This window comes from Lagopus muta, chromosome 2 (assembly GCF_023343835.1).
Source record: "Lagopus muta isolate bLagMut1 chromosome 2, bLagMut1 primary, whole genome shotgun sequence".
NCBI lineage: Eukaryota > Metazoa > Chordata > Aves > Galliformes > Phasianidae > Lagopus > Lagopus muta.
Genome location: NC_064434.1, coordinates 90,114,413 through 90,141,310, shown reverse-complemented (window position 1 = coordinate 90,141,310; position 26,898 = coordinate 90,114,413). Strand labels below are relative to the sequence as shown.

Genomic DNA, 26,898 nt, shown 5'->3' with positions numbered 1-26,898 from the left:
CACTGGCTTGGGAGGAGCTAACAAACGTCTGAGGGGGGGTCAGTAAGGCAGGATAAGGCCGAGCCCCCTGTTTTCCTATTTATTTTTTTTTTCTTGGTCCGAATTGCAAGTGAGGTTGAAATGCCGAGTTTATGTAAAGATTATTTAATCTTTGTTCCTGCTGATGAACTTTGGATGGAAAGCTCTAGAATAGGTCACTTCTGACTGATGCACGTTATCTTGCTATATAGACAGAACCACCTTGGTGTTCTTATGCGGAATTAAAAGTCACAAAGGATGACCGTGGTCGTTCAGCATGCCTTTCCCCACAAGATACAAAATAAATTTTAATAGATGGAGAGCTGCCTTGACTGGCCTCTAAGCAGCATTTTATTTATGAAAGGGTTCATACAGTGCTTGAGGAGGTGTAAGAACTTGGCTACTGGTTAGAAAGTGTTTTTCTATTTTCTTGTTTATAGAAAGAAGTAATCCAACACAGCATAATGGGGAAAAAGGAGGCTCAGAGGGGTTTGTGTCCAGTTATTTTGATGCTCCCTTCTGTTAATCTAGTCATAAACAGAACCTGTGAAGGAAGGTGTGAAAGTAGTATGTCCTGCCTTCGTTTTAGAGACTCTTTTTGTGTGGAACATTGTTGTAGGTCACAATGCCCGCATCTGGGTCTTTGAGTGCACATGATTTTTATCCCTGGTCTCAATGCACAACTTGTTTGGTGAGCACAGCAATACAAGTGACAGTATGACTGGATGGTGAACACTGTGATACTGGGACTGGATTTTCTCTCCCAGTTTTTGTATTCTCTCCAGGCACAATGTAATTCCAGGTCCATAGTCAGAAATCACCTTTTTGTCTCCACTGAAGCACTCAACATTCTGTACCAATGAAGCCTTAGGGATCTTCCTAAACCAGTAACGTGAATTTCTTGTGAATATATTAAAAGAAGTTTCTTGGAAAATCTGAAAAAGCTTGTTTCTGTAAAAGTTCAGAAATTGATGCTTTGACACATTCAGTACTTCTGTTAAAGCAAAGCCTATTATTTTCCGTAGGCACGAAGGAAAAGGTGAGTTACACAGCAAGTATTTATAAAGGTTGTACATTATGTTTGTCTTTAAGACTTGTTATATGGAGATGAATTGCTGTAAAAACTAGACGTGAGGACTAAATACAAGTGTGAAAGCTTAAAGCTTCTTGTTAAACTTAAAAGAGGGGGAAGCAGTGGAGTAAAGAAAGAGAGTTCTTCCCCAGCAACTTGGGGCTTGTTTCCAGGTTGGTAGATCAGGTTCTGTTGAAGCCGGAGCAGTACAAACCACAGCCCATCAGCAGGCTGCTAGTCAGCAGCAGGTGTGAACAACATGGAACAGGATTCACATCGAACCACAGTGTGCACTAAAAACAGAACCCCTGCCTTGCTTTTACAAGGGCAGTAAGATAGAAGCTCTTTTGTTGTGTTTACTAAACAGTGTTCAGTGGACGGTGTAAATGGCCCTGCTCAGCTGCAGAGAAGTAAGTGGAAGAACTAGTATGCATTTCAGATTTTTAAAGGCACTTTTTCCTCTTTTAAAAATCAAACTTCTGATAGGGTTAAACCAGAGGTGTAGCGGCAGTTGTCAAGATGTTCAAAGCTATGCTTCAGTTTTGGCAGCAGAGGGAAGGGAGGATGGGATGTCAGCACTTAGTGTTTGATAGGAGCAGGTAAATGGTATTGTCTTTTTGAAATTGCTCCTTTATGACATAGGGCTTCATGCCCGTTTATTACTTCTGTACACAGCTCATTAGAAAGGCAGCATTTCCAGTCCTTGGAAGTTGCATGTCTGGGGGCTTTTGAAGCCATGTATTTATTGTATGTTTTTCATTGAACATCAAATTCTGCCCTCAATTAGGCTCTGCTAAAAACCAGGGGCAACATTTGCAGCAGAAGCAGTGTTTATCTGTTGTTGTATATTCTGATTGTTTATGAGCTACTCCAGTTTCTCTGTCTTGATCAGTATTTTGTCTGATCTGAAAAATATTCACATTTTAGGTAAAGACATGTTTCAGGAAACATAATTTTTCCAAAAGACTGCGTGTAATTGTACTACAGTGAAATTAGTTGTTCTTTCTAATTTTTCTTCAGCCAGAGTCGGAGAAGATGATGGTATACCTGTGAAGTTTCACATAGAAATGTATATAGTTTGTTGGGGGGGAGGGGGGAGAGAAAAATTTCACTTTTCCTGAAGTGGTTTAGCATTATCAGAAGTTCTACAATTTCAGACCCAGAACAATTCATCAGATCTTCTGTTTGCAGAATTTTAATGAAATTTGGATCTTTGGCAATCAGCTCACTGGTATTTTTATCAGGTCCACTTTAACTGTGATTGCCTTCCTTCCTATGGTTTTCTTGTGGGACTACAATTGACAATTTTTTTTCCCTACTGAACAGAATTTTTCTCTAAGCATTCAGTGTTCTCTCAGCAGCAATAACTTCTTGAAAACTGTCAGATCATAGGTAAGCATTTAGGCATACAGGTACTTATGCTAAAATGCCTGTGTGCGCAACAGCTGCTTTTATGGGGTCAAAATCCCGTCCTCGCAGTCACCTCTGTGTCTCAGCTCCTTTTGCCATCAGGGTGTTTGTGTGCATCTTTTCCTGTAGAGATCCAAGATTGATTTTTTTTTGAGGAAAACCTCAGGCTTTGGGAAAGGGCTTTGCTGCTGTGTGCGGCCACAAACCAATGGCGGGAGTTACATGCGCAGGGAGGTTGTGTTCAAGGTGAAAATTGAAGTTAAGGAAAAATGAATAGGTTTGCAAAAGTAGTAGAAAAGTTTGGGTTTTGTTTTCTTTTTTTTTTTTTTTTAAATACCTTTGTTGCTGAAAACAGGCGGCTTAGGATTTCTTAGTTTATCACTGTATTGACATTTTCTCACTGGTGAAACAAGCTTGACAATGTGATGCGCTGCCTAAAATCCTAGTTTAGCTCTAGAATTGCTGCTGCAGTGTGTGTGTGCGTTCGTCGAACAAATTGGCAGTGGTTCAGGGTTTTATTTTTAAAGAGGGTGTTCCTGCATGTTCAGAGTCCTGTTTATGTGAAAACAGGCTACCTCATAATGATGAAATCATAACTTGTGGGATAGCATTGGCAAACTGACTGTAAAGTGCTCTGCTTTTACTGTCTCTCTGTGCTGTCGTAAACTGGTCACTTTACCTTGAAATGCTTTTCTGAGGTTGCTAGTACATAATTCACCATTTCTGGAAGCTGCTGGTATTGAAATCTGTTGCAAAATGTTGTACGGTTTCATATGTGAACCTTTGCATATATGATCACTTTTCATTTTTTATAATTTCTACTTGAGATGCAGTGATAGTAAGCCCTTGAGGTTCAGGATTTTCAACTAGGAAAGGTAGGTGTACGGAAAGCACTCCGCTTGTCTAAAGTCTAGTCAAGGCACTTAACTTCTTTGGCCCTGAAATTAGTCCAGGCCTCCCATCAAAGCAGTCTGTCTCTTGAGATTTTGTTATTGCTGGCTTCTGTCAGGTCAGAAATTTACAAGGCTAAACTTTTCGATAGTACTTTTATGTCCTCTCCCTCTACCACAAAAAACTGGATTCTATATTATGTTTATTATTGTTAGAGTCTCTGCTCTGTGTGTTTAATATGTAAAGAGGTGAGTTCGTACTTGTTTCAGGCCTTGGTTGCCAGTTAGGACCAGTCCTCGTTTACCCATACAAGTTTATTTATTGTCAGTTCCCTTTTCCAGTTTCACCAGTATGTTCCAAGGGAGCAGAATCTAGAACGTATCATGTCTCCATTTAGCCTTTTTTTTCTTAGCTTCAACTTTGTCTTATCACTTACTTCGATTAAAAGAGATTTATTTTGACACAATAGTTGAGTGTAATTGCAAATCAATTCAATACGATTTCCTCTGTTATTATTTAGTATTTCAGATAGAGTAGCATGCATGGTACATGTGGCCCCTGCCACACATAGTGTGTAAGCATTTAGCTCGTTCTGATTAAGAGCTTTGGCTGCAAACATAAGTAATTCGTGCAAGCCTCAGAAAAGGGTTTCTAATATTTTTAATATGGGAAATGCAACCATGCTGTGTGTGTGTGCTTATGCAGCTGAGTAATATCTATGCATTTGTGTGTTTTTAATTTACAATAAAAGCATTAACTTCAGCCTAACAATGAGGCACGCGCTGTTTTCTCGTACATCAGCAGAAATCTACCACGGGGAGGCATTTGAAGGAGAGGTGGGTGGTTTCCTCTGTGTCAGTTCAGAGAAGGTGTATTTAATGAAAAAGAGGTAGAGTGAAAAGCAGTGTGAAAGGGAGGGAGATGGCTTGGGAGCAGCGTGAGCTGCTGTCATTGACATACAGCAGGAGGGATGGGAGAAGGCCTGGGAGGGGACAGAGCTGGGCAGCAGAGGGTTGCATGCAGCATCTAGCTGACTGCTTAATTTTTTAGTATATTTTCTAATGTGATTTTTAAAAATTGTTCTTGAAACAGTACTTTTCAATTAATACATTGAATCAGCACTCTAGATCGAAAAGCTTGTTGTTTTTTCTTCCCTTGCTGTTTTCTTCACAATGTTTTGCTCACTCTTCTAGTGAGGAAGGCAATGTATTGAAATGTCTGTTTTTGAAGTCAAAGAAAAATTTACTGCTTCAGCTTTGAGTTGAATTTCTTTGCTAGACCTACCTAATCTTTTGTAACAAGCTCTTAGTTTTATGTGTCCTGAAGTGGGGTGCAGAAGAAATTCAGTCAAGGAATGCATACTACACAGGTAGAAGATGAGGCTTGTCACTGTATGTATAATAGCTACTAAAAATTAAAAACTGGGACTGTGTACAATAGAGTGCATGGATTAATATTAAAAAAAAAAAAAAAGCAGCCCTCCTCCCCCCTTCCAACAAAGTACATTCACCTGCAAAAGGGAGGGCTTTTTCTGTTGTTGTTACTAAAGCAGTCAAAATTGTGAGGTCACGAGTTTAAGATCTTTCTAAGATTTCAGCCATATTTTGCTTTCTGTGCACCCCTCAGGCTTGCTGGGAATAGGGACACACTGCTCTGGTGTGGGAGGAGAGGCAGTGCTTCATACACACACTTTCTGTAAATGGCATTTTGGTTTAAAAACCAGATATGCATCTCGTCATTTATTTAACCGATTCCCATAGTATTGTAGGCAAATGTTTTTTTCACCTCTGCATCCTGCTTTCTGCTACGCTGAGGATAATGTACCTGGAAGGAAAAGGCCGTCCAAGCTGAGGCAGCCAGCGTCAGACAGGGCGGTCTGCCATCTGTCCCACCTGCTGCATTCATGTGTCCATCTGGTTACTGCAATAGCTCATTGCAGGCTTCAACAGAGGAACGTTCAGGCTGAAAAGGAGGCAGTGTGAATTATTTAGGTAGCTCGTGTAAATAAAGAGGGGGAGAGGAGCAAAGGAGGGGGGCTTCAAGAGGGAGAAAGCACTCTCTTACTCCTCGATGCTTTGGAATGTGTTAATGCATGAGAGCATTTGATTTGCATATAGATTTAGATGTATAGATCATTGTGAAGATTACAAGCCAATGAGTTTTATCTAGATTTAGATAGCTCTCAGCCTGGTTTGTGCATAAAATATAGCCAGTTTCAGAAGGAGAATCTTTGGGGACTTAAAACCAAAGTGAAACTGATGAAATGTAATGCTTTTAGGTATTAATTTAGCAGAAATAAAATATTTCCTCTAGGGGCTTTCTGTGCCCTTTGTTAACCAAGAATTTATAAGTGCTTTGCGTAGTTGGTGCTTTAGATGCACTGCTTGGTTTTGATTTGGTTATAGTTAGTTACATTTTTAGTCACCTGTACCCTGTTCTTAGAGGAAAAGCAGCTGACAAATACTCCTTTTCCTTTTTCTCTTCTGTATATCAGGTGAAGATTAAACCCAGTCAACAAACAGTTTTCCAGCTGTCAGTGTGTACATTGTTTTACTGACAGAAGTACATATGCCTTTGTGTTTATAGAAACATGAGTAGAACATTAAAAATCTCTTGGTGATTTTTAAATGGGGGCGAGCAAACAGTAATGGTACAGTGGCCTTGAAAAAGAAACAGATCTGTTTAGTAGCTGCTTGATTCTTAAAAAAGGCCACCAGAAAGTTTATGGTAGATTATTTATTGCTTATTTTTAGAAAATATGACAATCTATTACTTCTAGATACAAATATAGGGAATTCTTCTGAATCATTTTATTCTGAACATTTTAATGTTAGTGGTTAATGTCATATTATTTCTTAATGCAGAAAACACTGGCTTACTGTAATGCTGTGTTTGAAAAATGAAAAGATTGGATTCATACTTGGATACATTGCTGATGTGAGGTTGTTCTTGCTTTCTGCTTTTAAATGTCTGACTTTCCTCAGCTGTGGAGTAAAAACAGGATCATCTTAAGAGGAATCCTTGAAACTGTGGGAGGGTTTCGCTCCATTGTTTTGCCTGGTTTTAGATCTGCAGAAGAAAGGCATGCAGCATCTTGAAATCCCAGCAGCCTGGTTACTTCCCTAAGATTTGCATGAAATTCAGCTGCAGCCTTCAAAGGGATTTGAGTGGATTGGATTCTTTAAGGTTAGTCCATGTCAAACCTATTAAGTTCAATTCACATGCAAAACCCTTTTTACGTTTTTTTTTAAGCCAATAAGGCTGTAGCTGCTATTAAGGCAACATCATGTACTTTCGGTAGAAGGTCCATGGTAATGGATCACCCTACTGGCATGTGTAACTAACAGATAATCCACTTTGTTATCTTTCAAATTGAAAGGTTCTGTGTCCCGTATCTTCCTCAGACTGAAGAGGTTTTGTTTGCAAAAGTTGAGATCCTGGAGGCTGCTTTTAAGTATCTTAACTTTCTGGAACTTTGAATACTTGTCCTCTATTTAGATTGTCTCTATGCTAAATGATTTTAGGTGTACAGTATATGTTCTGTGGTGGACCAGGAAACAAAGGAAGGAAAAAGCATGAAAATATTCTACAATGTATACAAGAATAGTGGCTTCAGAACTGCAAGGACATGACTTTCTAAACAAGACTTAAATTTTTAATTGAAAGACCAATAGGAAGAATTCTGCTCATCTCAAACATTAAGTCCTGAGTATCTCAATGCCATATACAGAATTTTTCAAGTCTATCAGCAGGCTGTGAAAGGTGTTTCGATGGAAGACACTTGGCTTCGTTTAGATACTGACTGAATTAATTAAGTAAGGAGTGAGGGACCCAATGTTTTGCATAGGATGCATCTTATCCCAAAATCTTTTGCCCTGTGTGAGGTCTGAAAGATTTGCCCTTTTTTTTTTTTTGTGAATGGCTATGACTTGTTACAAAGTGCTGGATAGGTCCTGTAACCAGGTGAGCTGAATCTTGAAAGGAATTGTTTACTGTAGGGAATCAAATTCATCTACTTCCACAGTGGGTGGACTGGCACCTGGGCCTTTACTGCCTAGAAGGATGCTGGATTCTCAGCTGTGTTATGATGTCACTTAACTCACTGAATTTTGCTCACCTCTAAAGATGTAACTGAGGAGAAAGTAGCTGCTTCACCTTGTGCTTTTTGTCATCCACTGTTTAAACTTTACACTTCTGTGCTTAAGGAAAACATTGCTTTTAATTATGTTTAGATCAAACATGGTCAATTTGTGTGTAATGGATAAGAACAGAGTATTTTCCTTTGACTTGCAGTTCCAGCTGCTCCAAGTCTTTGAAATATATACATCAAGTAAAAAACTAAATAAATAAACAATAAACAGTATTTTAACTGTTCTTACATTAGAAAAAAAAAGAAAGAAAGGTTCCTATGGCACACACTTTGCATGTAGACTGCCTTCTTTTCTAGTGATAGCTGCAGAAACTGCTCCTTAAATGAAACACTGATTCTTGGGATCTGACCCTGCAAAACCTGCACGCATAGGTCACTTGGTACAGGTAATAAATTTCCTAGCTAGGTACTTGGAGGAAAGGATCAGTGGATAATAAGCCTTTTCAGTTGACCTCATTCTCCTGCATCTTGCACAAAAACACAACATTTTTCCCCCAAATAAAAGTCTGAGATTAAAAACTATTTCACTTCATTTTTCCCAGTATCCATTTAGAGATTTGAAGTTGCTGTGACCTGTGGTCAGAATACTTTGCAGGAGATCATGTTCCACTGTGTTTCATGAATCCACAGTAATTTTTTTAGAAAGTCCTTCAAACAAGAATATTTTGGCAGGTAAAAGGTGCATGTAGGATAAGAAATTTTGTCGCTGTATGTAAATTTTTGGTTGTTCATCTGAAAGTTCCTAATTGCTAATACCTAAGCCGTTCAGGGCTATACAGAGCTTGTAGCTTTTAATGCTAATGCCTTGTAGAACCATAGAACTGTAGTTTTAATATGACTATTTGCGGCATTATAAATTACATGGGCTAAGTAGCAAATATTAGCACTTATGTTGCTGTATGATAGTGTTCCTTAAATCGTGCTGTTCTCTTGCTTGTAGATTATTGTGTATTCATATGACGTAAGTTAGTATTTGGGCTTTGTTAGTGTTTTGCTGAGGAAGTGGAAGGAGATAAAAAGGCTGCCTAGGTATGTGAATTGTTTTTTTCCTCAGCACCTACAGCTTTGTTGCTGCAAATATTGTAAATATCTCACAAGATATGTTACAGGAGTAAGTAAATATGTTACAGGAGTTAAGTATCTGTGTTGTCTGGTGGGGTGGCTCCTCTGGCAAAAGGGCTTATTTAAATGTGTGAATAATTACAAAATGCCTGTATTGATACAGGAACAAGGAAATAGTGCTGTTAACTCCTGGTAAAGAGTAAGAAAGTTGTCTGTGGTTTATTTTTTTTTTTTATCTCTAACAGCTTTAGGTTCTGATAACATTAACAGAGCATTAACCAGTCCTCTTGGTTCATGTTTCTGCTTGTTGGCAGCCCCTGAATGGAGCGGGGAAAGAGGGGAGAGAGGTTAAGTGGCACTGAGGTTAAATTGCTTTAGTGACAGATTCTCTCCAGAAAGGCAGCCAGTTGTTTTAAGGATTAGTTTGGGAAAACTGGATTTGAAGTCCCTTCTCTACTGCTCACATGTGATATCTCTAATGTTGCCTTTCAGAAACAAAATTTGCTTTCCACAATGAGTGGAGAGTGCTGAGGAAATTTTAAAAGCAAACAACAACCAGATTTGATCAGCTGCAACAATGATTGGAATTTTAGTTTTATTATTTTATTATTTTATTACGAGATTCCTATAACAATAGAGCAGATTATTCTTTATGTGTATGGTATATATATTTGGCTATTATATTATGATTGCTGTAGAACAGGAGTGTTGCTGAAATAGATAACAGTGCTGCTAGAGTAAGTGTAGTGCCTCCCTTAAGGTCAGTGCCTCCTCCTTTCCTGTTCCTGGTAGAGGTCTGTCACTGCAGCCACACAGTGGCTCTTCCTACAAGAACCTTGCATGCCATTCACTAGCCTTAAAGATTTTCCTCTGAAAAAATCCACACCATATGAGCTGTGAGTCCAGGAGGAGGTGTGCAGTCCCTCTTCAGAAAAAATGCGTTCAATCTGTTTCAGACGAGTTCCCCGAAAGATGGGTTAAATCAACTGATTGAGCTGATTTTCTCTCTTGAGGTGATATTTTATTTATATGATAAAATGCTTGGAAAGTGATTAATTTGTCAGGGGAACATCTTGTTACTGTAAATTTGCCGAATGTGTAATAAAATTGCCATAACACAGATGGGAAAATGAAGATCTTTTAAAATTAAATAACTGAGCAGTCTGCCTACATTTTCGACACTTAAAATTAACTTAGTTAAATTTCTTTGTCATTTTTGCCCCTGGAAGAATGCAAGCCTGGTAAGATTTGTGGAGAATGTGTAGTGTGGGTATGTTTGTGTGATGAGTGGAGGGGATGTGAGAGGGCTGTGTTTCTTTCCCTTCTGCATCAGAGGGGTCTGATGCATTTATTTGATTTTTGCCAGTGTTCTTTTTTTTTTCTTTTTTTTTCTTTTTTTGTGTGTGAACTTTTAGAAATTAAAATATGCAATTTAGATACTCATTCCTGGTAGCAGTGAAATTAAGAATAACAAGCCTTTGTGGGAAAGTGCCTCAGGTTAATGAGAGATACCTGAAGTAGTGCATCTGTCCTAGTTTGTTACAAATTATTGCTTTCAAATGATATCTGAGCAGCATAATATGCTACTTAGTCTTTATTGCAGTCTGTTATTGTGCAAAGTATATCTGAATTGTCAGAGGAAGGAATACTGTACCTATCTGAGTTGCAGTACGTAGCAAGTGAAAATAGCATTAGTGAAGGAACAATGCCTTTTATTCATACTCATATTCCTACTGCCTGTCCATCTGTCCACTGGAATGAGCCACTTACTGTGTTTTTTTCCATTTCAAGTTAAAGAATTATGAAAGTTCATTTTTTTGTATGTCTCTTTATGACAGGTATACTGGAGATTGTGGTCATTTGGATTAAAAACATATCCATCACCACAGGCTGACAGGTTATTATTATGTCTTCTTTGGATATATAAATTTCATCTCTACAGGTTGGAAGTCCTAAGAATGCCAACTTTTATATAAGTAATTATCTTAGCAGTGATGTACTGCATACTGTTGCTGTATTTTTCCACTTCTACAGCATTCTTAGCTGTATCACCCCAACGTGGATCTTGGGCTCTCGTATTTAGTAAAATGTGGAGGATAGCAATGCCCCTACAGTGTACTGCCAGCCAGTCACCCCCATCATATGCTGCTGTTGTTTGTTGTCCTGCGACATGTTTCAGATGACGTCCCATTGTGCAGCTGGCAGTGGGTACCGGCCTCCCTTTGGTGTTTGCACTGTTCTCCATAAGTTTCCATCTATGGGCTGTTAAAGCTTTCAGTGTGTTGGTGTTATCTTGGCGGTCATAACTTGTTTGGTTTTTTTTTTAGAAATTCAGGCCATTCTTTTTGTGAAGAAGCTCCCATTAACTGACTAGGGCTGATAATCTCAAACTTGCATTAGAACCGGTGAGGCCCAGCACTTCTTGGGCTCACGTGTGCTCAGTTATCTTACTGGTGGAACGTAATGCTTTCTTCAAGCCCTTCTTTCTTTCCTTGCTTACTTAAACACAGTGGGCTTAAGCAGCAATTTTAGATCTACAAAGAATACGTATTTGATCCAGACTTTATACTGATGAAATAATGAAAGCTAATTTGTCATCAAAATGTAACTGCCATTTGCAGTGTGTGGTATGAAGTAGTTAATGTATGGCTGTTCTTGTAAAGCTTTGCTTAGGCAAATCTCTTGGTGAATTCTTACCCAAGAGATGACCATGGGTTAAGCATTTGGTAACTGCAGAATATTGATATGATTGCTTTGCAATTGCAAGTAGCAGCACTCTTGTTCTGAGTGTAATAATTAGTCTAGTAAACGTTTCTTACTTTAGATGTTTTTTCTTTTTCTTCCTCTAACCCTTAGCAAAATAGAAAGCTAAGGGTAAAAGAGTTGAAACCTTATCAGGACGTAGTGAAAATGTCATCCTGCAAACCTGCTGCAGTCATGCAAACATTTGGAAAGTGAAAGCTGCACTGGCTACTTCCTTGCTGACCTTTGCTGCTTGTATCCAGAGGCAATGCTCTGATGTGTAAACCCAGTGGCTAAGTAGGTTTAAGTTACACATAGCAATATGTGAAGAACGAGGAACTGTGAAAAGCCAAAGGTTTATTTATTTATTTTAAAAAATCTGTAATCACACATTATGATCCAAGACAGGCTAGAAGGGACTTAACCTGAATAGATTTTGTAAATTCTTTTGTAAATCTCTGATTTATTTCAGCATGTGACTGCTTTGGTTATCAGTAGCGTACCCAAATATTTTTACTTACTCTTAATTTCCAGAGCCTCCAGAATCAAGATATATAAACAAAGAGGAAAAAAAAAATGAAAGAGATTAAGCTTTTCTTAGCGTTTTCATTGGCAAATCTTAAGGGATGTAGATATAGTGTAGAAATAGAAATTGGTGCTTACAGATAGTACTCAAGTCACACAAATGCTCAAAAAAGTATAGACTGCTGCGCCCTCTGAGTACTTCAGTATCAGTGTGGCTCTTTCTGGATGCAGTAGGTTACGGTGGCATACCAGTGGCATCTTGTTTATCAGAGTATCAGGACCTTAGGCTTTCTGAATTCACAAGTTGGGCTGGGGGATAACACCATTAGCTACTAAAAATTTTCATAGGTTCAGAGTCTATTCCCCTCTAATAGGCTTTTGACCCATGCACACAAAGAAGTACTTTAACAGGAAAGTAACCATTTCAATGTAGATGTATGCGCAGATTTAATTTAGATATATTCAACCTTAAAATAATATTCTCTTATAGAAAAACCGATGTAGAAATAATCAAAGTCTCATTTCTGGAAGTTCAAGGCAAGTTCCCTTAATGGAAGTACAAAGTTTTATTTCTAAGTTGTGGTTTCATGAAAGAAATGGCAACAAGGGGAAAAAAAAATAATACATTCGATTGGGATTTTCTAGAACCTCAGTTCTGTCCTACGCCATGTTTATTAGCTGGCAAAGGAGCATTCAGCAACTCTTCACTGTCTCTTCATCCATGAAAAGGAGATAATAGGATACAGAAATCTCTGAAAATGCAGTTCAAGATCTGCATTAAAATCAGTATGTATAAGTTGGATATTGTTAATAAATGTTAGCATAATATGAGTACAGGTGTAACTGGTAGAAATGTTTAGAAATGTGGTGTTAACCACGAAGCAAGCCCAATCACCTTAGCAGCAGCAGAGCCCCCAGCTGCCTTTCTGGATTGGCTGCAATGCAGGAAGGCCCTGTCCTCTGCTCTATTCCCAGGCAAAATCCCGCAAAAATGAGCAAGGTTTCTGTCACCCTCACATAGCTAAGACTCAGGCTGTGGCTATTCAGGAGACTATTTTAAATCACTTTGGAATTTTTGTCCCTCACTTGTTGGTGTCTTGCAGACATTTTCGTCTCATAATTTTGAAGTATTTTTCCTCATCCCCCTCCCTCCCCTACCATCTTAGATTTCCCTACTTTTAGTTTTCTTAGCAAAAATACAGTTCCAAGCTTTCAATACGGGAGCGTGACAAAGTGATTTTATAGCCAGTACTGAAAGTGACTAAACTTGACAACGATTGTATTTTATGACAACCTCTGCTTTCAGATCCCCAGTCTACTTTCCTGTCATCAGCTGTGCTTTCTCCCTTTTTCCCCCTCTCTCCCTCTCCCACCCCCCTGTGGCTGCTGCTCTCAAACAAGAGCAGTTCCAGATCCTTGCACTGACTGGAAGCAAATCCTTTTACCAGGAGTGCATTTTAATGGACAACATGCTTCACTTAAGTCACCAGAACCTTAACTGTATAATATTCAATTTTTTACCAGCCCAGAACCAAAGCTTTTTATTGAGAGCCACATCCATAAGAGTAGTGGAAGAATTAGTATTACGGAACTAAACCAGATTAGGAGGGAATGTGAATTAGATTTGGTAACAGATGGTGCCGTGGAAATTAAAGGTGCTTTGCGAATGGAAGCGACAGCAGCTTGCTTCTTTTCCTCTCCTGTCTCTCTCTTTCATACGCTTGATAGACGGGTATAAATCAGAACAATCCCGTCTTGACAGCCAATTTCCAGAATTTGATCTGGTTAAAGACACGGCTTTCCTGCTCCGCGCACTGAAAGCGGCTGCTGTTTTATTTTTATACAGCACCTTGTCATATTTAGGAAGGTGGAATCACCTGCCTCCTTTTAATGAAATTTTCTTTAATTACAGTTTTAGCTCTTTAGTGTTAATTACTTTTCCATTCAGGCTGAGTTCTCAGCCTGTCTCACAGGAATGTATTTCTCCCCGTGCCCCACCTCCCTGCACTATTCACGCATATGCTTTCATTTTTCTAAAGATGCTTTTCGTTGTTGGAAGTTGTTGTCAGATCCATTATAATTAGATCCTAATTATCAAAATCATCATTATTGTGTGGGGAGAGGAAGCTTTGTAAACAACGCTTAAAGTTGTAGGATCTTGTTTGATGGAGGAGAAACCTTTTGGGATAGATGTGAGTAATAGACAAGCAAACACAAACCTTCCTGAAGGCTCTGCTGGCAAGCGTGTGGAGACCAGGAGAGTCCCTAGGGAAGGAAAACTCGTTGGCTTTCCTTCATGTCTTATCCACCAGTCTGTAATCCCACGTTTCTCAGGAAAAAATCAGAAGGAAATTGCCCTGTTTCGGTTTGCTTACGTAAATATCCATTGTGGCACCTCCCCTTTGGGTGTTCACTTGTAAAAATTGCCTCTCTGGTGTGTGCCAGGAACACACTACAGGTGCCTTAATACAGTTACTGCTTGGTGTTTGTGGCAGGAAGTACAAGTGGAGAGACTGCTGTGATGCATAGTGATGGGGAGCTTCTCCTGCCATACACTCAGAGCGAAATAATAGACTATATTTAAAAAAAATAAAAAATCTCTCGAAGTTAGAGAAGATCCATAGAGCTGGCAATGAACAGTTGGTAGAAATAAAGCTTCCTACTGGCAGTCAAATCAAATGTAGTAACAACTCAGCGGCTCCCCGCTGCTAGCTGACAGCATGGTGTAGCACACTGGGACAAACATTCACTTAAAGGCTGATTGCAGGCAAACGCCATTTCCCAGCTCCCCGAGCTCTATGGCCGCATAGGGGGGAATGGTGCTGATGGCTGGGCCTGGGGCAGAGAGAAGATCGCTGCCTGCAAAGTTTGAGTCCTGAGCCCTCCAAGCTCTGGCTCCCTGCTGCTATTCCTGGTACTGTCTTTCTAATTGCTCCTGCAATTTGGCTAGCAAATTATCATTCTCCTGTTATAGATCCAGAGAAAATCACAGAGAGGAGCTGGGTAGGAGGCAGGTACATGGCATGCACACACCTACACGTTACCTCTCTGAGGGAAGGAAAATGCTGACAGAAATTGGGGAAAATCTCACAGTACAAAATGTGTCTTGAGACTAAAGGCATTTTTCGTCATCTTTTTTCCTTTTGGGAAGTGCTGAGTGGCAGCTGTATGTGTCTGATCTGTGGTACTGGCTTACTGACTGGGCCGAGCAACTGCTTTTGATGCTGTAATCGTTTCAAAATAATCCCTCTTTAGAAATCCTGTTACGTTCTTGAATAAATCTCTGTATATTTTCATAGTTTTGTATTTTTCTCCCTTGAAGTAGCTGAATGTAGCATTCGATTTTTGTTTGCTACTTTAGTTGACTTCTCTTAATAAGAAAAGAATCTTGACAATTAATGATCAGATGACTCCTTGACACTTCACCTCGTCCCTTGGGCTGGAGGCAGCAGGTGGGTTCCACCTGCTCCCATGGAGCGCATCTTCCATGCATTGGGGCTTCAGCACCGAAAACACCAGGTTCCCTAAACAGAGACATCATTCCTTTCCACTATGTGCTGCAAACTGAAAACATTAGTCTGCAGTTTGAAAATATGGAGTGATAAAATCTAACTCTTCTGATCAGTAGAATGATTTTCATATGGTCAGGCTTGGCCGTCTCTCTAATTGTCACATCACAGTCTTTCTTGCAACCTGGGCACAGGAACTCTGACACATTGTGTGCAGGCTGTGAAGAGCTGTGTCATGTGAGCCACAGTATGTACCATAGCAGCACAGCTGGGGTTGTTAGGATGCAAGGGGCCAGTCAGCAGGAGATGGTGAGTCTGAAATCTTGTGTTGTAGTGAGCAGTAAATGCAAAAAAAAAGCCAGCCCTGGTCTAACTGTGGAAGTGTTAGAAACAGGAGAAAAGAGAAACCTGAAAATCAAGTAGAAATATGAAGTATTTACTGATGTTTAAATTGAGTCATATGTCTAAAATGATACATATGTGTCATAACTGTGGTGTGTATATATACGTAGGCAATATTATATGTTCTTTTTCTGTGGAACTCCCAGAATGCTTTCAGTGTAAAGTGCTACCCACTTCTTGTGTTGTCTTCCTTTCAGTATTTTTTTAATTTCTTTTTTTTTTTTTTAATATTTGTAAGCTGATTCATCAGAGCATATAGAAAAGAGCATCTCTACTTGAAAGAGACAACATTTGTAGGAGTTGGTCTTTTCCAGAGGAAGCTTTCTGTGGCGGTGGTCTGTTGGTAGCACATAACAGCTGATAGGATATTTGTTGCTTACATGTGTGCAAACATAAAGGTCAGTTCTGCGATTTTTCCTCTCAGCTTTATTTTTTACTTCTCAGCTGGAGAAATTTTTGTTTGGAGGTGTGCGCTTCAGTGCCATATATTGGATGCACTGGCAGCTTTGTTACTGACGACTGGCACCTCTTCAGGTGTCTTGTGCTTTGGCCCAAAGGTGCAAGGCCTTTAATTATTTTTCTCTGTTCACTTTTTGTTCCCCAAAAAGTACCTGATGAAAAGAACAGTCATTCTGTAGCATGGAAGGATTTAAATGCTGTTGGCTCTTAAGTGCTTCTGCTTTTAAATTCAGAAGAGTTATGTTCCAGTCTGTCAAATCATAGGAGCTGTAGGTTGCAGAGCTTGTGCACATCTAAGGGTGCATTTAATTAAACCTGCATTAGTGCATCTATACAGACTTATTAAAACACTTAGTTTGTCTCAATAATATTGATTAAATAGCAGTAGTTTGTTTAATCTAAGTGTATTTTTGCTGTTACTACATTACTTCCTAGTAATCAGGATAATAGTCATCATCAGTGAAATATCGTGTTAGTTACGAAGTAATGCCATAAGAATTGATTTAGGCTTGGCAGGAGAGAAAGGCTTTTTGTCATATAGTGCCAGGGCCTGATTTGGATTATTAGAATGAGAGTTTTAAACGTAATTTCTGTTCATATAAACACTATGTGTTTTATAGGCTTATGGGTTATTCCGTACTCTGAGTATCCATTATATCATGGAACACCTCAGACAGTTAATTATGCAAACATCATGTAAGTAATTACGCAGTATTATTATGCATTTAAGAGTTTTATTGATTTGCCAGTTGCTCACTTGCAGTATTAAGAGCTCTAAACAAGAGATGCTCACCCTCGGAGGAAATAGGGATGAGGAAATGCGCTAAAGATAAATGATAGTAGTATGCATTGTTGCATCAGATGTAAGCCTTAAATGCAGGAGCTGTCAGCGGCGATAATATGCAACACATTGGGGTATCTCAGGATCATTTCCTTCTTGTTAACAAAGTTTATCAACCAGGAAGCAGAGGGAATCAGCTTGAAATAAAAAGGCAAGCAATAACAAATATTTATACCTAGAAGGAGGGGTGTTAAAATAGTTCCCCCCTCATTTCCAAGGTGTTGCAAATTCCTTGAACAGTTTGTTTTTAAAAGCAACCTAGAAAACAGGCTCTGATGAGGCGCAAATGTGAAGGCTTGGATTGCTTTGCTCAGTGAGCATGCAGTGAGTGCTGCAGCAGAGCCTGGGCTGCCTGCAGGCCGGTGCAGTTCTGGGCACTCCTCTGTCACTGCTGCTGGGAGCTCAGTGAGGGCTGCAGGCGGTGTTGCCTCTTTGATTGCAGCAGCTGCTGCGGTGCTTCGCCTTGCCACGGTGAGGTGGTGAGGGCTTTGGGAAAACAGAAATGAAAGAAGAAATTATGGGAAATTATGACAAATTCAATGGTTAAAAAAAAATATGTCTATAAATACAAAGCCACCGCTATTCCATTTTGCGCAAAGCATCTTACTGCATGGTTGTACATGGTACATGGGTGTTTATTAACAAAGACCTAGTAGGTAGTGATAGTTTTATTTGTGCATGCATGGAATGAGATTAACAATAGTTGCAATTAATGATCTCATCCAGTAGGTTAACCAAGTGGACCTTACAATATTTCTTATTAAAAAAGAAATCCTTTTTCTTCCTTCCCCCAACTAAGCCAGTGCACCTTAATGCAATGATGATATGTTAGAGCCAGCAGTTGTCAAAGCACCGTATTACTGTGATGCCATAATGACACCCTGTCTCTGCAAAGTAGTCATGTTTTCTCAAATCACACGTTGCACCGTTGATTTCTGACATGACACTTCATTCAGTCACTTGCCTTTTCTTTGGCATCTCCATTCTCTGACAATAGCAGCTGGTGCCCATTTTCCTCCTAAGTGATTCGCATTTTGCCTCTTTAGTGAAGTGCAATTAGCTGGAGCAAAAAAAAAAAAAAAAAAAAAAAAAAAGCTTGATGTGAAGCAGCATGGCTGAGATTGCACCATGGCTCCTGTACAGGACTTGCTTGGGGTGTTACAGGCATCTGTGCGAGATGCTGCATTGCCATTCCTTTCCATGCAGATCTCTTCTCCTCCTGCATTCAGAGATACAGGTGTGGGAATGACTGCGGTGTCTCACTGTTCCCTATTGATTTTGGTGCAGATTCTGAAAGTGAGCATGGTTTGTGAGAGGAAGTGTGGTCTTCGTGGTCAGAGCAAGGAGCTGGGCTCCATCCCTCACTCTGTAGCCTGCTGTAGGCTTCTCACATGCACTTGCTTATAGGCAATGTTTCTTTGCAGCCAAAAGGTGAGGATAACAAAGTGAGATGTTTTGGGTCTGCATGCATATGGGTTAGAGGACCATGCTGGGAGACATCAGATGGATGGCCGTGTTAATGCACAGAGCACCTACGTATGCATAATGACATCTGCCTCGCTGCTGCTCCCACCAGTAGCCGTCACTAAAAATGTCAGCTGGTAACAGCCTGGCCTTTGTGGAAGTAGAACAATTCTCTTTTCAAGAGAAGAACTGAAAACTTCATGTGCAGGTGAAAGTGGGCTTTTGTGCTGGTGTATAATAAAGGTGCTCACTGTAATTATTGTGACTAATTACTGCTCTCATTGAAGCCACCAGTACAGCACTGAAATAGTGAATGATACTGTAAGCAGAGTTTTTTTTTTCCTGAGGTACGCTTGCAGATTAAGAAGTCTTGTCTTGGATTTCTGACCTCCTTTAGGCATTGACAGTAAGGGAAGAACAATTTCCTGAACCAGCTGTACGCATGGGCACATATGACTTGAATGGAAAGGCTTTCTTTTTTTAAGGCTATATGCTCTAATCAAATGTGGTTAATTTTTGCACTCTGCTTGTATATTGATACTGATTTAGCTAGTGTCAGCGCTGTCAATATCATTAGCAATGTGGCAGGTAGATGGAAATACGAATGTGATTGCATTAATGAATTCTTAATATATTCAACCTTCCATAAGCATACGGCGTACAATTTGTTCGCTATTGTGTTAGGCCATTTTGAAGCTGGGCTGGGTTTTGAAGTACTCTATTGGTTTCCCTTTCTGCCAGCAGAAACTGGCTTCTGGTCTCGCTCAAAGACATAAGTTGGGAAGCGAATTTAGAAAGGATATGAGGAGTTGTACTACATATTGCATATTACTAACAGTTTGCAGCACTCCGTGTAGTTCCTTGTGCGTGCAAATGTGGAATGATTCAGGAGCCCATCAGCTGCTTTCCCTGCAGTTCCTCAAAGTTCACCCGAGCTTTCCAGGTTGTTTGAAAACTTCCCTGGAGCTGCTGTGGCTTTGACTTAAAATATAGTAAAGGAAAAAAACAACCCCACCAAGGCTTTAAAATAAATACTGCACGTTTTTATATGACACATGTTATTTCTATTCATAAACCTTAACTAAATTTAGATTTTTATTAATCCAATGTGACCTAAAAATTTTGCATTAACAGCACAATGTGGAATTGCGCTTATTCTCTTTGAATGCAGATAAAGCCATCATCTTGAAAATAGCTCTTTCTGACAAAAAGGTGTTCTTTTGAAATAAAGTCTTATTCACTACATTCCTCTTAGAGTTAATGTGAATTTTAGTGCCTCTAATTTTAGATTGAAGTGAGGTTTAGAATAAAATCCACCGGCTGACAATTGAATTTATAGATAGTTGTGAATATTTCAGGCTTGAATAATAGAGCTGTAGAATTTCAGACAGAGAGAGGAAGGGAGAATTAAGCTCCGACTGTAGTTTTAGACTATAATGTGGTGGTGTCTAGGAATTCTTCAGGGTAACGAGCTAAGTAGTAATTAGGAGGAGCAGAGGGAGGGGTTGTAGCCCAGGCACTACTCCAGGCGCTGGGTTGGTGATGCACTGGTGGCCCCAGCTGCCATCTACAAAGGGCCTCCTCAGCCTCTTCAGCCACGGTGCGGCAGCAACAGAGCAGGTTGATGGATGCTGATGCTACCCATGGGTACACAGCCCTTTCCCTGGCTCCCTGCTCTAGGTCAGAGAAACCTTCTCTCCTTGAGACCTTGACTGGTGTTTTCTGCTTCCCGTGGGAAGGTTAACATTTTATTGGCCTTACCTTGCCATCCTGCAGCAGGCCGGCCTGTGCTTTGGAAGCTGCAGCTTGATGCAGCCATGTTTTGGTCAGCACCAGAAAGCACTGCTCCAGGAGCATCAGCAGGCAAGCTTCAGCCTGCACAGAGCTTCTGGTGTGTGCTCATGCTCACAAAACCATGACCGCGTTTCGGTTCTGACCGCTTCGAGTGGAGACAGCCGCTTCCGCACTGGCTAAAGCCAATACATTTGGACAACTAATTAATTGCAAATGGCTTTTCTAGGAAGTGGAGGGTGACTTTCAAGCTTATTATTGTGCAAATAAGAAAAAAAGCAGAAGGAGAGTTTAGAGAGACAAGAATGTGCCATCAAACCGGGTGCAAGAGACAGTAAGCAACAGGTCTCTTGCTTTATTTTTGAGTCTTGTCCAGTGGAGTTTTGACAGGAGGGGAAAGAGAAAATCACCAGGTACCTGTTTATTCAATAAAAAGGACCTCACTGTTAGTATAAAGAGAAACAATATAAAAAATAAGTTGTTGGAACGTGAAAGTTAATTGATAATTTTAATCATGGCTGTATAAAATTGTGTCAAAGAAAGAGGAGAGAGAGAGAGACAGTGCGACACCGTGTTTTAGTACCCTAATAACTTCTAACTCCAGTCTAAGATCGTAATGTATGTGAGAGCGGTCCAGTAATTATAAGGTAATAAGTGGAGTGGTGGTGTAAGTGCTCTAAATTAAAAGGAATTTGCAGAGCTGCTGTAAGTCAGTGCCGACCCGCTTTCTTTCAAACGTTGACTTGAGAAAAGTGCTTAGCCTGGAGTGCAAGTAGAGAGACAAGAGAGAGCTATCTATTAATTACAGCACTCATTAACAGTGACGGCTACAAGGCAGCAGATGCAGAAGAAAAGGCACACGGTACCGCAGGCTGGCAAGGGGATTTCCCCCCCTCCAGTTCTTGAGGAAAGGACAACACAAGCAGGTGGTCCAGTGTAATAAGATATTTCCACAGCTTTAACCTTCCCATTTCCTTGGCTTATTTGCTGACACCAGATAGCGTGTTTCTTCCACCTTCCCAAATAAGTACGGATTTTAAGTTTGGGGGTGAGACTTCTGCGCATCAATCTGGCCACTATCCGAATTCACATCTAGCTTATTTTCAATAGTGTTTTCCAGTAAAATGTCCAGTGATTGAGAGATCCTAAATAATTCTGATGGGCACTGATTTTTATCATAAATCTTATTCTAAGCAAATACTTGTGAGGAATGGTCAGGCTTTGATCTTGATTGCACTCATTGGAAAATACAACAAGTCTCTGGATTTATGTCTGTTTTCCATTAGTTTCCATTTGATTCTCGAGCTTGAAGTAAAAATTATACGTAATACATATGCATCCAATACGTACACATTTATATTTAACATGCAAAAAGTTGAATGAGTGATGTTGAAATCTCAAAACTGACTTGAGAAAGTTACTTTGTCAGATTGTCTGTACTCAAGCGCTTGCTTTGAAATCATGAGTCTGTACCTCCAGGTGGGTGGCCTTATGGAGCAGTTGCATTTCTGCTGAAAATGATTCTAGAGAAATGCTCATAACTGTCATCTGTACTTGGCAGCTTCAGATGCTACTGTCAGGAAAATGCTGGGTAGGCCATTTGCAACTGTGGTCTCATAATCACAGCTGTAGAAATTGAAGATGGTATCTTGATTCAGAGTTTTCAGATTATTATTTTTGTTCTTTATTCTTTCTAAAACGCATTTAAAAATAATATCAAACTTGGGCACAGAATGCACAAGATTTTTTTCCTCTATAAAAAGTACCAATTTATTGGCTCAAGTATTTTATGGTTTTGTTTCAGATGCTTAATTCTGAAAAGGTGAAAACTGAGATAGAATCTCACCTTCTGAAAGACAAAACTTCTATCTAAAATTTCCTCTAATATATTTCTTTAATCCAAGAATGGAACACGTAAAATGTCAGATCCTATAGAGCTGCAGATATATGGGATGCTGGCGTAGTTATTACTGGTTAGTCTGAGGATAATGGCTAGAAAGTAATTGCAGCCAGAGCTGATTAATCATTTCACTTAGATTTTGTGAAAATGGAGTCCAGCCTTAATTACTTGTTAGAGTCCCCAGTTGATGTGCTATTCAGTTACTAAATAGCTATATATATAATAAAGCAATATTAATAAAGAAAAAAACGCTTGTGGGAGACATGCTCTTCAATTCTAAGATCAGTTCAATGGATGATGGATACATGTTTTATTCAAGTGTGTTGACAAATATTAATCACGGAGCTAAACATACATATGCTCAAACTTGAAAATTCTTGTCCCTGATAATGATAGAATTTACAGAACAAAAAGCGCTGGTGGAAAAGGAAATGTAATATTTTAGTAATCTAGTGGGATTTCAGGATGTTTTGACTCCCTGGATGACAAGTTCGGAATTTAGAGCCAATCTGAAGTTGACATGTATCCTAAGAGGCAGGTAGAGGGGACAACAGACGGGTTTGGTCTCTTAAAGTTTTTGTTTACTGCCTGTCTGGAGCTTTGACAAAGCTCTGTCGTGCCCTTATGCTGATTACCTTCATGTAGAACAAGAGGTATTGACTAATGAATGAATGATGTGCAGTCCCTAACCCTTCCAGAGCAGACCAAGCGAGCACTGTCTTTAATACACAGATTCCTTTCTCTCTCTCCCCGCTCCAGGCTTCTCTGCAGAATGTCAAGCAAAGATCGACACATTGATTCTAGCTGTTCGTCGTACATCAAGACGGAGCCGTCGAGCCCTGCCTCTCTGACGGACAGCATCAACCATCACAGCCCCGGTGGCTCCTCAGACGCCAGCGGGAGCTACAGTTCCACCATGAATGGACATCAGAATGGGCTGGACTCACCTCCCCTCTACCCTTCAGCCACGGGGCTTGGGGGCAACGGGCCCGTCAGGAAACGGTACGATGACTGCTCCAGTACCATCGCTGAAGATTCACAGACCAAATGTGAATATATGCTGAACTCGATGCCCAAAAGACTGTGTTTGGTGTGCGGTGACATTGCATCAGGGTACCACTATGGAGTGGCTTCCTGCGAGGCCTGCAAGGCTTTCTTCAAGAGGACAATTCAAGGTTGGTGATTCTTTAAACATCTTTTCCTCCTTCTGTTCAAAGCGAAGCAGTACAGTCCTTGATTAAATGATGTTACGACTTCAAACCATAGCTTCTGATTCTTTGTAGTTTGGTCCTACAGATGCTACTTGTGAAAAAGCCCCTTTGGGCCTCGTTGTGAGGTCTGCCATGTTAAACTCACTGTTATGTTTATTTTGTTTATCAAAAATAGTAGAGCCATCTACTATATAAAGAGTTCCTTGTGGATTCTCATCAATGCTGCCATGAAAAGTGATTTATTTTTTTTTTAAGGTTGTTATGGATACTTCTTGAACACACCTTGTGGTGCACACAGATTATGCTTATGGGTTTTGCTCCTAGCTATACCATTATCATACTTAAATTCCTACAAAAATCCTGTATATCTTTATCAAACCACTAGTGCATTTTAGAATGGAACAAAATGTAATGCTGTAGTGTTTTGTTAGTGTCAGACTATTAATAAAGTGGCCTTTCACCCATACAATATACTGTGACCTTAACAGGTTCACCAAATGGCCTGTAAGATCACATTTTAAGGACAGTAAGTTGACAGCTTTTGGTCTCTGTAGAGTACCTTGTGTTAATCTGCTCCTGATACCTGTTACAAATATGCCACATATTTTGGCATAAATTAGTTTGAATGGAATAATTTGCACAACAACTTGTTCTAGCTACAGGACCAGTGGAGACAAAATAACCTTCTACTTTCATTTAGATATCATCCTTTCAAGTAAAATTGAAGGTGCTTTATTTAAAGAACATGAGGACAAGCTTGGCCTGTACAGGAATATAGTGTCACATTAAATTAAATTCAAACTTCAGAGACTAAAATTAGGTTGCTAAGTCCAAAATTAAGCTCCTCAATAAAACCTGCTTGATTTTCATAGATGCTGAGAACGTGGAATCCTCAGGAAAGGCACTGCAACCTGGTGGTATGCTTTGCCTTTTTAAAAATGAGTTACAGTAAGGAGAGTAAAGTTAGTTCCAGTTTGGAATTTCACATGGCTCTAAATTTGAAACATTTGATCAAAGTTTTTAAAATGTACTGCTTCCACATCTCATATACAGTTAGGAAACAAAAATAATGTTTTCTTTTAAATTTAGCCATTACTAAGGTTTTTTTTTTTTTTTTTTTTTTAATTTATCATTTTACTCTCCGCAACTAATTGTTGTAAGCATACTAAATCCACTACTCTGGGGGATTTGGGCCTTTTACCAGCATGAAACAGGCATTTCACGATGCCCATATTGCCACCAGAAAGAAACAGCAGATCTCTGTGGTTATAATGGAGCTTATTTTTACGAAGTTTGCAATTAGTAAATAAACATACATTCAGAAATTTCTGGTTACTTGGGTTCAAAAAGTGTTTTTTGTTTGTTTTAAAAAAAGTTAATTTCATTTGACCTTCAAAAATATTTTCAGGAAAGCTCAAAAATCTTCTGAGTGAAGGAATTTGTATTTGTGGGTTCTAAATTTCAAGTGGCAACTTCAGCTAGCTACTTTGATTTTATAAATGGCATTTAATTGCTGCATAATAGCTATTCTACAGGACTGAATTAATGCATGATGATTTTAGTAGTATTTTGAGCATGAGAAAATTCATCAAAATCTCTAACTGAATAAAGCGTTTACTTCTGGCTGTAATATATAGCCTGCAATTTTACACCACACCACAGACAGCAAGTTTCTGGGCATGGAAGCACAAGACAGAGACGTCATTCTCCAGATTAGCAACCTGGACTTGGCCACAAAGCTCAAGTTAGAACTGGCAGCTGCGCAAAACATCTCAGCAGGGTTAGAGCATTAGCTGCATCAGCAGGTGATGGTGCTGTGAAGACCAAAAAAAAAATGCAGTGAGGCAAAACCTGGCATTGGATGGAAAAGCAGTAACAAAGATACCAAGAATAGGAGGTATGTTACCATCATAACGTCATGGTAGCTTCTTCAGAAAAGGTGCTGACTCAACTGATGCAGGCTTGAGAGTTTTCAGATAGCATCCGAAATAATGGAAGCTACGCATCTTTGGTGAATCAAGCCATCATTTGTGTTAAATGACAAGAAGTGGATAAGATAAAGCTACTCCTTATGGTTTGAGTAGGCAAGTTCTGCCTTTGAGATTGCATGAAGAAAAATTCTCCTGAGTCTGATTTGCTATAAATGACAGAACTTAATATTTGTAGAGGTCGTTCTCCCCTTGCATTTTCTTGCTTGCTGCTTCACAGCACATTCTTGTTCTGTTTGTTTTTAAAGCAAATTGATAGCTGAATGAGTACAAATAAGAAAACAGGAAAAAAAAAAGAGAGAAATTTGTAAATACAGGATAGTAAAGCAGAGTAAAGAGAGTCAAATATTCTAACTACACGTATAAGCAAGAATAGTTTCTCCTAACTAAGAGTTGCTTATTTTAAATCTTAATAATTTAGTTGTAATATGTAAATAATTATAGATTCAGTGAAAACGAATGCTTCACTACCAGACCTTTCTTGCTTTATCATTCATAAGTTACTAAATTAGCTTAGACTTGCAGAACATTAGTGCTGCTCCTGTTGAGGTCACGAGCAAAACTGCCCTGACTTCAGTGAGAGCAAGGCTGAGCTGACAAAGTGTGACTGTGAAGCAGATCTTGTGGTCATGTCAGACTTGATGTCCTTTCCACTAAGTCAATGGGATTCTTTCCATTCTTTCCATTTCAAGGGAGACTTGTCAGATCTCAGTTGGTGAAAGCCACAGGCAGCTGTTCAGAGAACCAGCACAGTGTCTGCTCACTACTGCTACCTTACGTAAGGCAGGCAGGCAGGAAACACATCACGAGATATGGGTAGCCTCTTACAACAGTTCAGTTTCCCTCTAGTGTGGACTATACACCTGTTTTAAAAGCTAATGGAGGTTGTCATTCCCTTTCAGATGGTAGAAATTTAGTCCAAAAACTGTCCATTTCTGGCTGACAGATTTCTCTTGCTTTGTGCCTCTTGCAGTCCCTAGTTGTTTTCATAAAAGTAAAAGGAAAATGGAATGACTATTTTCTTGAATTACAAGAGAGGAGTTTTTTCTATTCTGAATATAAATTGTTTTACATAGCACTGAAATATTTGAACTTGGTGCTGTGTGAAAGAATGCATAGATAATGATAAAAAATCGGTAACAAAAAATAGAAATTGCATGGTTTAAAACAAAACCCAGAGCAACAACAACAACAAAACAACATCCACACATGAAACAGCTGACAGTGCAAAATCAGTGTATTCTTAGGTCATAGCAGAATCTAATGATGTTCTGCCCCCTCTTGTGACATATAAGGGCTGAGAGAACTGGATGTTCTTTCTGCTCAGCCTTGTCCTCAGCTGCAGCTCTCAGTTTGCTTCTGGGATAATTTACGTGATGGCTGATTTCAGATGTCTCACAGAAACACACACACAGCCAAATCTCTCCAAAATTGGCTTAGCATCAGGGATAGTAGAAAATAGC

The 26,898-nt window shown here is 39.5% G+C and overlaps 1 protein-coding gene across 13 annotated transcripts in view; it reads left to right on the top strand.

Annotated features, from left to right (window-relative positions):
• The window catches only part of ESRRG (estrogen related receptor gamma), a 382,131-nt gene that overhangs the window by 240,460 nt on the left and 114,773 nt on the right, over nucleotides 1-26,898 (top strand). For all 13 annotated transcript variants that reach the window (XM_048937114.1, XM_048937124.1, XM_048937120.1 and 10 more), the window contains one exon: nucleotides 22,996-23,411. In XM_048937114.1, coding sequence (XP_048793071.1) covers nucleotides 22,996-23,411 — 416 coding nt within the window. The remainder of the gene's footprint in view (nucleotides 1-22,995; nucleotides 23,412-26,898) is intronic.